The sequence below is a fragment of the Bactrocera oleae genome, chromosome 2, assembly GCF_042242935.1.
Source record: "Bactrocera oleae isolate idBacOlea1 chromosome 2, idBacOlea1, whole genome shotgun sequence".
Taxonomy (NCBI): domain Eukaryota; kingdom Metazoa; phylum Arthropoda; class Insecta; order Diptera; family Tephritidae; genus Bactrocera; species Bactrocera oleae.
The window spans coordinates 68,947,295-68,960,401 of NC_091536.1; the positions used below are offsets into that span (position 1 = coordinate 68,947,295).

At 35.8% G+C, this 13,107-nt stretch overlaps 1 protein-coding gene across 1 annotated transcript in view; it reads right to left on the reverse strand.

The window, feature by feature from the left end:
• klg (klingon) overlaps nt 1–13,107 on the reverse strand; it is a 224,245-nt gene that overhangs the window by 169,150 nt on the left and 41,988 nt on the right. The window contains exon 2 of the mRNA XM_070105577.1: nt 9,504–11,022. Coding sequence (XP_069961678.1) covers nt 9,504–9,975 — 472 coding nt within the window. The 5' untranslated portion in view covers nt 9,976–11,022. The remainder of the gene's footprint in view (nt 1–9,503; nt 11,023–13,107) is intronic.

Genomic DNA, 13,107 nt, shown 5'->3' on the forward strand with positions numbered 1-13,107 from the left:
ACTGACAAAATAATAAATATCATACATCTAAATATAAGTTGGATGCATAAAAGCCTCTTAACCAAACTCTTAGACCTTCTGGCGACTCACTACTAATATGTGTGACCTGGCGTTGCTTTGATGGCATACATTTCCTCTCCTATTAGTCAAAACTGGCTGCTTCTGGGCAATTGATAAATTCACATGGTTCAATTGTAGACAATACTGGTCAAAACTAAGAGTATGGCTGCAGGAGAGCATTATAGTAGATTGTTTCCTGACAATTCCAACAAACACATAGCACAACCTTGCTTATCGACAATTCAAATATTTACTAATGGACATTAATTGACATCAAAATTAGCGGAACGGAATCGACGTAACAGCCAATTGGCTTGCTTTTTCGCCTTATCGGAGCCAAGCAATCAAACAACTGTCTGAGAAATTTCTTTAGTACAATATTTTGTACTTTGTAATGTGTGTAAAAATATTAGAATTATCTTTACTAGATTTAATGTAAAATAAAAAAAAATCATTGTAGATAGGGGTTCTACCTATTCCCGCAACAGTGAAGACTACGTAACCGAAACGAACCCGGTTATATAAACCCGAAGGTTATCCGCTCTGCAGCAATCTTTCAAATTATTTATGAAATATTTTTTGACGCTACAACAATAATAATGGGTCCATTTAAGCATGGTCAGCTGTATACTTTTCAAAATGCTACGAGGAAATATTTAAAAGCAAGTTAGACTATTGAAAAGCGAATTCTATATTTTCGCATATTTTCAGACTTCGATATTTGTTGAAGCTTATAATTATACTCATAGTATCTCATGTTGTTATTTGAAAAATGCACAGACCTCTAGCACTACACCCAAGGGTTAATAGAATTTTATGTAAAACCTTTTGTAACCAAAAATTCATTCGACAGTCTGTTATTGCCTGCAACTGTCGGCCCAGTTATTTTGGAAATATTTTTGTAAATTTTCAGATTTTGGTTTGGAAGTGATTTGAATTCTAGATATACTAAGTATATATCGCAAACTCTCGCGGTTGTGTACATATAACGGGAGATCGAAGTAGAGGTACTTTTTTAAAAGCATTTTCTTAACAGATCACGCATGAGTTGTGTCAAACTGTTGTGTTATATTTGTTTAATATTGTTTGACATTTTATCACGGAAAGACTTACGCCTGAACAACGTTTACAAATAGTTCAACTTTATGACGAAAATTCACGTTCTGTAAATAGTGTATTTCGCGCGCTTCGCTCAACTTATGGTCAACATAATCAGCCTACTAAGTGTACTGTTCGCAACAACATCACCCATCTTGAGACCCAGCATTCATTACTGAATAATATTCGACCACGTCCAGCAAGAACTGAAGCCGTTCGACCTTCACAAGCGACATCGCTTCCCTCTATGAGCTTTTGAAAAGTTTCAAGAAGATCCAACGTTTTCGAGTCAAATTATGTTCAGAGATGAGGCCCATTTCTGGCTCCGTGGGTATATAAACAAGCAAAATTCCCGCAATTAGGACAAAGAGCAACTTGAATATATTCAAGAGCTGATATTTCATCCAGAAAAAATAACGGTTTGGTGTGGTTCGTGGGCCGGTAGAATCATCGGTCCATATTTCTTCAAAAATGATGTCGGTGAGAACGTAACCGTCAATGGCGACCGTTACCGCGCCATGATAACCGACTATTTGATGCCTGAAATTGAAGCTCGTGATCTCGGCGACATTTGGTTTCAACAAGACGGCGCCACTTCCCACACATCGCGTCAATCATGGATTCATTGGGAGAACACTTCGGTGAGCAAACGTTTTACATTTTTGGCCTTTAGACTTTTTCCTGTCGGGATATGTAAAGTCTAAAGTCTGTACGGTTAATCCCGCTTCAATTCAGGCCTTAAGCCGAAACATCACTCGTGTCATTCGCCAGCTACCAGTCGAAATGCCTGAGCGAAACATCGAAAATTGGAGTCAACGAATGTACCATCTGATAATGAATACCAATATTTGAAATACTGACCAATATGTGAAAGAGAAAATCTTTAAAAAATAAATGCCAAAGAATGTTTTTTCGAATGATAGTATACTATCCCCATTAAATTTGAATTATCTCTTGTACATTTTTTAAGTAGAGAACTAAAGCGATTATTCTATCTATTCAAAATAAAACCTAAACCTCGAACAAATATGATTAGGAGCTAATTTAAAAGATATACTAGATTTAAATATTGAATTTAATTCACTTAAAAACTGGCCTTAAGCAAGAAAATCAAAAGAATAAGAGTTCTGTGGGGGAAAAAAGTCAAATCAATTACTGAAAACTTAATTTTTTATCAAAAATGTTTCCAGCGGCATTTGGTTGCACCAAACAGTAAGGCCTTTCTGCCTGAAATTATCTCATAAATTCGAAAAAAAAGTATTATTACTATAGATGAATACCAGTAACGATCCAAGGACTAGTCAAAATTCGGGTTTTCGACAAAATGTAGGCTTCTGAAAAAAGTAATTTTTAGTGGAAAAGTTAACATATTCCAGTGCCTTAAAAATCGAAATTATCATTAAAATTCCGTAAATTATTACCTAACAAATATTTTGAAGAAGATTGTGTGAAAATTTCAAGTCTATCGGTTTCGGAGAAATTTTCTTCAACAACTCTAAAAACAGTGTTTAAAAAGTTTTTACAAATACGCTCATATCCCCGAAACTATAAAACTTCAAGTTTCGAAGAATATTCTCAACATTTCAGAAAAACAATACATATATGCAAAACAAATAATTGATTATATGGCATTCAAATTGACAAAGCTTTTCGAGCCAGAAATTTTCTAATAGAGAATTAGAAGTATCAACTTGACATTATTTACTGCCTTATCTCAATTCTCAGCTGTACTAAATACCTGGGTATATATAATATTTTTCCCAAACATTATTAAATGATACAAAGTAACACAGATATTAAATTCATTAAATTTGAGGTTATTTTTCTCTATTCCCTGCAAACGTATTTTGCATTTAAAGGCAATGAAAGCTTTTCCATTATCTTTTCTGTTTAGATCTTGCACTTTTTCTGTGTAATATTTACGTTTGCTAAAAGAAGCATAGTGTAACCGTACTTCTAATCTACACTTAAATTGTAGTTTTATATATATTCAGTTAATTGGATGCCCGAAAACTTTCGTTAGCAGCAGATCTCTGTTTGAGGCAGCCGGCACACAATCTGGTAACTTACCTTCACAACTACAAAAGATCAGTTACAACATTTGTACAATATTACTTGCTGAATATAGACACATATATATGTACATATAAATATAGTAAAAGAAGCCTCTCGTCGCATGTTTCTACATTCTACTTGAGAATTTCGTTTTAGCAGCTGTAACGGTGCAGTTGAACTTAATTAAATTTGCAACTATTGCAAAACGCTTATGCAAGCACCCCAAATTGGGGCAGCGTTACATATGTATGTGTCTTAGTGCCAAAATCCGAGTATACTATACGTACAATTGAAAACTCATGCGAAAAAAAAATAAACGTTTGTATTTAACCAGAATTCCAAGATGTTGCTATCGCGTAGCTTCCGGCATTTTGTGTGCTCTTTTTGAAATGGTGAAGTTTCGAGTTTGCTTTGAACTGGCAATGGCATTCATATGCGTTTTGTGTGTGGCAAGGATTGGCTTTGTTTGAGCTGAATCTTGTATTCGTATTTGTTTTTGTATTTGTATTATAGAAGTATGTGTATCCTTTTATGCATGCGGGTAAAGAGACTCATCTCCAAGTTATATGAGTTGTGGCAAATGTTGAGCGATGTATGATTTGAACGAATTCGTAAAAGAATCATTTCGAAAAAACTGTGAGCTACTGCCTAAATAGCGGTGATTTCGTTTCCGCTTAGTAAGAAAGACTACTGTGCTTGTGGGTTTCAAAGTGTACTTTAAAGCGTTCTCTTTTCCTCTTGTGCATAAAAAGTGTACTAAGTTTTGGTTAATAGAAGGGATAGCACGTAATAGTTAGTGTTTAATGTGAATTATTAATGCTAATGGTTACTCCTCTTTTAAGTCGTTCTCGCATTCGGACAAATCAAATATTTCACGGTTTATGTTCCAAAGTTCAGCGTCGAATTTGAATCGTAGAAGTTTATAACGTTTTCGTCAATTTTAATACTGAAAGCTTTTCTCAAAAAGAAGCTAAAGATTCCAGCTCTTAATACGGGAAAACAAGTTTAGCTGGGTTAAAAGTCAGCTTGTATGCGATTGTGGGTTTATCAAATAATATCTCAGTATTCTGATTAGCTAAACATGCTAGTCAGAACATCCCTAGCAACTAGTTAAATAAAAATTCCTTGCCTGCTTTAGACCGCGTTCTGCTACTATTTTTTTGTGTGGTTATGTGAAGTCGCTTGTCTACGCAATATCTAAATATAAACTCCTTGCTTATTTTTGATCGCGTTGCAGCAGGCTCATCTGTAAATACCACAGCTAATAGCTATCCACTCATTTCAAATTTATCTTACAAAGCTTTAATTCGGTTCAGAATAAGATCCTGCCCTCACAAAGCCATATTAACAGCCTGATTTGCGACTACGTATGCGGCTTCATGACCCTCCACAGCATCGTATATTGGAACCGCATAAACGTGTGGTTATAAAATTGTTAAACTCTTTGCTGGGACATTGCTCCATGCGTTAGGGCAATGAGTCAGAAATATATCAGTCAAAATGGACGAAGTTTATCTGGAAGCTTTCAAAGCTTTGAAAGTTGGATTATGAAAGCTAGTTTTAATTTATAACATGTGGAAAGTTTTCTACCGTTCTACATATAGTACAATACAAAGAAGAAATGGAATGTCGTTGCAAGATAGATTCAAGTTTCTGAAGCCGTTCTAATATCCAATTAGTTTCCAATTCAAATTTAAAGAAAATCATAAACACATGGACTGACTGTCTTTCGGAACGGATCACTTCTACCGATTACGCCAAAAATCTTCCATACAATCAATTGCTAAAATAAGAAGTCTCGATAGAAAAACCTTTAGCCTCCAGCGACCATAAGGTGCCACAGGGTGTACGGTAAAATACTTGTAATTTTAAATAAAGCTTTGCAGATTATTCAGATCTAACATATAGAGGCAAGTAAATACATATTGACACACTTATTTCTGGAAAACGCTTAAGCTAATGCAAAATAATAAACTCGAGTTTTAAGTAGATCAACATAAAACTTCCTGCACTTCGGCAAACGCATGCTAGTAACCTAAAAAACGAAAACAACGGTAATAAAGGTAAGCGGCTGCAATGCAACGACAGACACACACGGTTTTCTTTTCGCAAGAATTTAAGTATATTTCCACGCGTTGCCACACAGATAACTTTTTAATTGTCTCCTACTTGCTGTAGTCGTTTTCATATTTACTTTCTGGGGTCTTGGCGCACACGAATAAGTTTGTGCGGCGCTTGCATGCATTCGTGTCAAGTTAAAAGTTAAACAACAGCCAGCCACCGCACGTAGTCCAACACACTGATTCGTGCATAGCGAGGTGCGGCGAAGAAAACGAGAACGAGAACACAAACTACTTTTAAGAATATCGTGAAAAGAGAGGAAAAAGTAAAAAGCCGACGTAATGTGCGTAATGCATAAAAAATAAAGCCGCACAGATGCAGCGCGTACGTGCCGGCGGAAGTGAGTGATCTGCGTATGCGCACAGGAGCTTTCGCATTTAACTAGAGGCGCGGTAAAGTGCTGCTAAAAATACATACGTACAGCTTTTAATGTAGTTGTGGCAGGTATTAATGCAAGCTTTGGAAAATTGTTGCTTTTGAAAGTGAATGCGCAACAAAACGAAAAGAGAAAATAGATTGCTTCAAAATGTGGCGGTATTTAAGCTCATTTCCGCAATGTAATTTACCTGTGAGGCTAAAAGTATTTACTTTGAAACATGGCGCACGCCTTTTGTCCTATTTTACTATGTATGTATTTCTGCAAGAGTTAATATTTACGCGAATGTTGCATAATGTCGCTAAGATAGCTTAGTACTGCTCGACATAACATAGCAGAGGATAACATAGCATAGTATAGTATAGCACAGCACAACATAGCACTGTAAAGCAGAGCATAGCACAGCACTATTCCTGTAGTATCCCTATAATAGTAACAAATAGCAACCGCATGTGGACGCGTTGTCGGTTTAAGCTACCTTCAACTCAAATACATACTTGGAACAAACCTTTCAGTCTAAAATTTGTTTCTGAGTGCGTTGCGGTGGCGCGTTGAGTTAATGTTGCCCGCTTAATTGTTGCCATTTGCAGCTCACGGTTGCTGCTGTGCTGTGGTCGCAGTTTAGATTCCTACGACTGCGAGTGAGGCATATTTGGAGTGCAACTGCACCTGGAGAAACTTTGATGTGATTATAGAGAAAACAATTGAAACATTTAGTTAATTATTTTTAATTCATCAAAATAGTGAGGTAAGTCGAATACATATAGCATGAGTAGTGAGACCATATATCTGATTCCACGTCATTATTTTAGTTTTGGAACACTTTAGTAGTCCAATCTTCGTTTAGTGAATGAAGTGGATTTTCTTAATTAGAGCACTGGCAAGTACTGAAGTGTTAAGTTTTCTAAATTACGTCATAATAGGAACAGATCTTATTTGTTCACCAAAAGTTCAGGACTAATAAGTGGAACGTTGTTATTGTAGCAGCAGGTAGACTCACCACATAATATTAATAAACGCTGTTGAATTGAAGGTCATTTGTCAAATAAAAGTGCCGACTTGTTTCGGTTAAGTAGACAAGTCTGTCGGAAGGCCCGATCGACTGCAATTTGAAGGCGAATGTGCACACTTCGTAATGATTAATGAAAATTCCACCAGTTTCTGATGCGGGGTTCTCCAAAACCTTAAGGAATTTTCACTCTTCTGTTGACAAATCTGGACTACAGGCTCTTCTGATCTCCACTATCTGGTCCAGCAGCACCTTGCCTTTGGCCTGTGCTCTGGAAATTTTTCAACAGCAAACGATTTAGCTGATGTCACACCCTTTGTCCTCGGTCTTTTGGCTAGCAGATTAGTCTCTTTAACTGACCTCTTGTCTTTTAGCTGTGCTACTCAATCCATCGCTGCCAGGATACTGTGGTATCTACCATATTACCAGTCGGCACCTTCCTGGAGGGTTCAACAAGGGATTTTTGCCATGTTGAAGAGTTAAGGAGAAGCTTTTCCTGCGGCAGAAATATACACAGAATTCAACTTATATTCTGTGATCTGATTTTTTCACAAAAATTTATAAAACCTGATTTGAATATAGGACTCCATCACTGAAACAACGCACTTGACTGCAAAGAACTACAATTCTCCATATAAAATGCCAAAACGCGGGATATGTGTACAGTTCTATTCTAATATTTTATCAAAGAAACTAGATTTTCGATGTTGTCGAAAAGATTATTTATGCCTAACAACCGTTTTTTTCGGAAAGTGAAGACTACCAAAGACTAAACACTTGAAATTTGTGTGTGTGACTACTCAATAAATAAATAACAATGGCTTTAGCTTAGTCTGACACTTGGTAATCACAATCTAGAAAAACTTTGTTAGCGGATGGATCTAAGCACAAAAGTAATCCCGTAAACTAAATGAGACTTACCGAAGTATTGTACCTTATTATTTTCTATAGATTATAGATGAAACGGTAAAATTTTATGATAACTGCTAGTCAAGATTAAGAGTAATATGAGGTTTTGGGATTATGTGGCAACACGAGTACATCTGTTCGTTATGTTTTCTATAACCTGAGCATTAAAATCGAATAAACATAGGATTTTGTATCCATATTATAGCAAATTATTTTATTATGAGGCAAACTGGGTACTTATTTGCGAAATTTACCAATATTTTGTATAAGTATACTGCTATACGCAATTATGTGAGTTATCAAATGAGAACCACTAAAAGTATAGCGTAGATTCACAGTTAGTTCTACCCCGAAACTCTGAAATTTAAAACCTTTATTTAGTACATTCGACCGAGTAGAAATGGTAAAATTGTATGAATAATTTTCAAGTGTATGCGCCACACAGTAGCGTCGAAGCGGGATTTGAACTTTCGAGTGGTTTTTGGTGTTTTCCACGCGCATTGTGGTCGCGCGTGTAACTGTGTGCATAGCAGGGTATTTGTGTAAATGCGTTTTAGAAGCTAGCAGCCGCGACTTGCAGCTACTTGGTATGCCGAGCGGATGTACGGCGGAGTGAACCGGCGGCGTTCCCACCGGCTTACGCAACCTATTTCGACGACTAGTATTTAAGCATTTACGGGTGTAAACAAAGGAAACTGCAAAACGAAGCTGGTGTGGGGTAAAAAAATGCGAAAAATTTATATGAAAGTGTGCGTGTATGTGATTGTAGGGGTGCGAAGCAATGGCAGCGCTGAAGGTTGAATTGGATAAAGTAAGGCAGGAAGTAAAAGGAAAAATGTGGAAGCTGACGCCTAAATGGAGCGGATTTATGCAATATATCTAGGCATATATATATATGTAATACTCTGAGCGCTCTCACTAATTCACATATATGGCAGAGTGGCATTGCAGTGTACTATTTGCAGAGCCGCACACATTTAAACACTCATTTTAATACATTTGTTTAAACGTTTTTCGCTTTTCTTGGTTTATTTTGTGGTTTCATAAATGAAGACACTTAAGAAAGCATTGAAAAGCGTGTTTTATGCGATTTTAGCAACTGTCTCATTTCATTTCTCACGCGTTGTAGTCGCAAAGTAAACATAGCAAGGGTGTATGTGTGTTCAGTATAAGCGAAAAGTAGCAAAAAATAATAAAATCTTTAAAAATGTAGCACTGCTACAACTAATGTGCTGAATTTGCATGGAAATTGCAGCATTCGTGCGCGTATGCACATAAATCCGTATAAATAATGGCAATTTTGTGAGTGCATTCAAATGCATTGCATACCTCAAGGCGCTGTCTGAGGATTTTACGCTGATTCCTTTTTCATCTTTTTTCTTTTGCTTACTGTTTTTATCTCTTTTCCTTGGCTTTTTTTTTTGCTTTGTAAGCATATTTTTATATTTTTTTAAAATTTTTAAAATTTTTCATACTCTGAAATGTGTCACGAAGTTTGTAACACCCAGAAGAAAACGTCAGAGATTTTCTAAAGTATTTATGTAAATGATCATCGTGATGAGCTGAATTGATTTGGCTATGCCCATCTGACTGTCCGTCCGTCTGATCAAATTGTTCAGATCGCGTCACTATAGCATATAGCTGCCATATAAACGGACCGATCAAAATCAAGTACATTTAAGGAATCTTTTATATTTGTGAAGTGTATTATAGTATCGATGCAACCGAAATTAACATTTTATATTAATTTTAATCTTTTTTTTTCTTTCTTTCTTTTATCTGCTACCACTTATTTACTTATTTTCTTATTTTTATTTTTAATTAAATTTTTTTGACCTACGTACGCTATCACTGGCATAAGTGTTCGGCACTTACCTCGATTTGAAATTGCTGCACCTGCACCATGCCACAGCATACCGGCATGCAGGATACAAGCGAGGCTAATTACAATTAAAATGGGGCAATTCATTCTGAATTGTGCCGCGTAGGAGCGACGTGGCAATGCTGTAGTTGATAGCGTGTTGTGCGACTGCATTTGCGATTGCCGTGTGGCTGCTGACGTAACTGTTGGCGACGCAACTGCCTGCAACGTGGTGGCGCAAGCCAATTCTGGCACAGCTAATGGTGACGCGGTAACGGACAATACGCTGACGCTGCGTTGCTTCTGTGGCGCAGCGTTTGCAAATATTTCGGTGGCTTGAGTAGATGTCTGTTTCGTAACGGTGGTAGCAGTGGTGGTGGTAGCGCTTATGGTGGGCTGTGTAGCGCTGTTTTTGTTAATTATATGTGCCGCGTTGGCGGCATAAGCTTGCGCGCCGCAACGTATGCTATGCGAAATTATGCGCATTGTTATGAAAATGGGCACACTTGAGCGCTAGTGTGCAATTGTTGTTGTTGTTGGTTATTGTTAATTTATTTTGTGTGCTTTATTAACGTACCGCTTCTTTGTTTTGGTTGCTTCTTTTATGCGTGCACTGCAGAGCGCACTTTTTTAACGTCAATTTAATACTTGTTTTATACTCGCTTTGTGTTGGCACTTCCGCCGTGACGCAGCCGCCTTTGCATTCGGAACAAAAACCAAGCAGCTTAAGCTAAGTGGCTTTCTTATTTAATTTTACGCTTTTATAAAATATTATTTCTCTACTTTCTACGCGCTGCTGTTGTGCATTTTTATGAGCGGCGCTTCCACGAATTTCCTGTCTTTTCTTACTCGCTTTGTAATTTACTTTATTTCCGGCACTCAGTTTGGCTTAAATGCTCTTATTGTTGTGCCTACTCACTTCTTAAGCGCTGCAAATGCTAGACAGCCACAATGTGTTGCATAGGCACAGGCGCTGTGGTCGGTTTTTCATCTACACGGCTGCCACAAGCTCATAGACACACTTGTATGCACTTATTTTTGCGGTTATGCATTTGTTAATTTGTCACCGCTATTAATCAATTACTGCGTTGTTGTTTTTTAATTATTTTTCTGCAATTTGTTTTTGTTTTTATTTTCATTAAGCACAAATAAATAAATAAATGCATAAATTTCGCATTAAGTATGCGCTGAAAATTGCAATTTTCAACAAATGTGTGGCGCTATAATTTATTACACGATTTTTAGCGTTGCCACCTGCATATGCTGGCAAATATTTACTCTGTCAACACGAAATATTTGCTATTTATGCAAATTAATTTTTAACACGTTCACGCCACAAAATGACACATATTCGCGCGCCGCAACACACACAAGCGCACTAGTGCCGCAACAGTGCGACAGGTGAGCCCAAATTTGCGCTGTTGTCGTTTGTTGCCGCCGAACACTCGTGAGAATCGCTGACAAGCTTTGATTTATTGCAATTGTTTACTGACACATTGGCGCGCGCTGCTTAACGTGAACTGATGCTGCCGCCTGAAAATTAATTTCGAAAAATAAAAAAGTTAATATTAAAATTTTACGCAAAGAGTAAATATATGCATGTGTGTGTGTATGTGTAAATATTTTATTTAAATATATATATGAAATAGTTGCGTCTAAAAATATTTTTGATATTATTTTGATTACTTACTAGTTATTTGTGCGGCCAAATTGAAGTAGTAAATTATTGATACATAAATCTAGTTTAAACGAAAAGTGAAATTTTAGCGCACAGGTAAAAAGTAGCCACGAAACTTGATTTACAAACAAATTAAAAATAAATGTGCAAAATTATTTAGATTTTTGACAATTTATCCTGCCTGCTTCTATAAATGCGTAATTTTCAGTATTTTTCAGAGATGGAAAAAGCTCACAGAAAATGCTTAATTTTTAAATAATTACTCATATATTTTTTTAACAATCAACCGACAGTAAAAACATGCATATTTTTTAATAGAAAAAGTAAACCTTTTTCAATGTAATTGAAATTTGGCAAATTTTGTTCAATAATTAACCCAAATGAACGCAATTTTGCTCTTAGTCATATAATAAAATAAATTTAATAAAAACGATTTTAAAGCACTTCAAACCGAAAAGTTTAAAATAATTCTTAATATAAACTGACAGTAATATTAACCGAATTAATTTTTGTGAGAAAAGTGTAATGTGTCCGATATACGAAAATGACGTGAACCATTCCGCTTTGTTTCACAATAAAATAAGCATTTTTCGGGCAATATTACTGTCAGTTTATATTAAGAATTATATTTCACTTTTTAGCTTAGTCTGTGTAGATCATATTTTTTACTCTTTTAAACCATATTAATTATTTGACTACACGTGAAGGCTTCACTTTCTTTAAGGTGCGCTTGAGTAAATTTGTTATTTAAATTAAAAAGTAATATATTAGCTGCATAGTTTTTTTGCATTGCCTATCAAACTGTTGATTGTTTTGTCAATGCTTTTTAGTTAAAGGGCCACTGAAAAAAGTTACAAATACACATTCATACAGGTTTAGCTAATAAAAACGTTATAAATATATACATAATATAAAAAAGTTTACGTTTTCAGTTGGTGCAACCTCATCGGAAACATTTTTTATACCAAATTTTCGTAGAATATTTGTCAGCATAACTTGATTCCGATTGTTCAGTTTGTATGAAAGCTATATGCTATAGTGGTCCAATATCGGCCGTTCCGACAAATGAGCAGCTCCATGGTGAGAAAAGGCCAGGTGCTAAATTTCAGAGCAATATCTCAAAAACTGAGGGACTGTATCGTATAGATACAGACAGACAGACAGACGGACACACGGACACACGGACTTGGCTAAGTCGATTCGGCTCATCATGCATCTTTAATTTATACATATAATATATTTTTTAGGGTTTCCGACGTTTTCTCCTGGGTGTTACAAACTTCAAGGCACACTTAACATATATATATATATGTATATATCATAGCATAGTAGTATTTTTGCAAAGTTTTTTATAATTATTATAAAAACTAACGTATATTTGTAAGATTTTGTTCAGTTTAATTCTGGTGGCAACTCTGTGCCAAAATTCATTAGTAGACAAGACGAGAATTTTCTAAGCTCTCTTAAACATCTTTCATTACATCACTGTTAAAAATATATGTACTTGCTTTTTTCGATGGGTTGCTACTCGTTTCTGTAATAAATCCTACTTGCAGACATCCTGTATGATTTCTTTTCGGTACATGCACATCAATATTTCATTTTCATTTGTAGCTGGAAAATGGTTATTCCAGTTCTTTTGCTAGTAATTGTAGACCCAGATTTAGCTAGAAGACCAATTAAGATTTCAAAATATATTAACGCTATGAGTAGAAAGCTCATTTAAAGTTTTGGACCACGATTATTTTTTCTTATTACTTAATATCCAAACAATTATTAGCACTTATATTATATATGTATGCTTATCTGCCTCTCCTAATTTCTGCCTCATTAATGTTCATATATGAGCGAACAATTCAAGATTTCAGCATACGACTGTACCACTAATCTTCCTATAGTCGTTTTAGACGAAAATCATATTTCTTTGATTGGCTTATAGT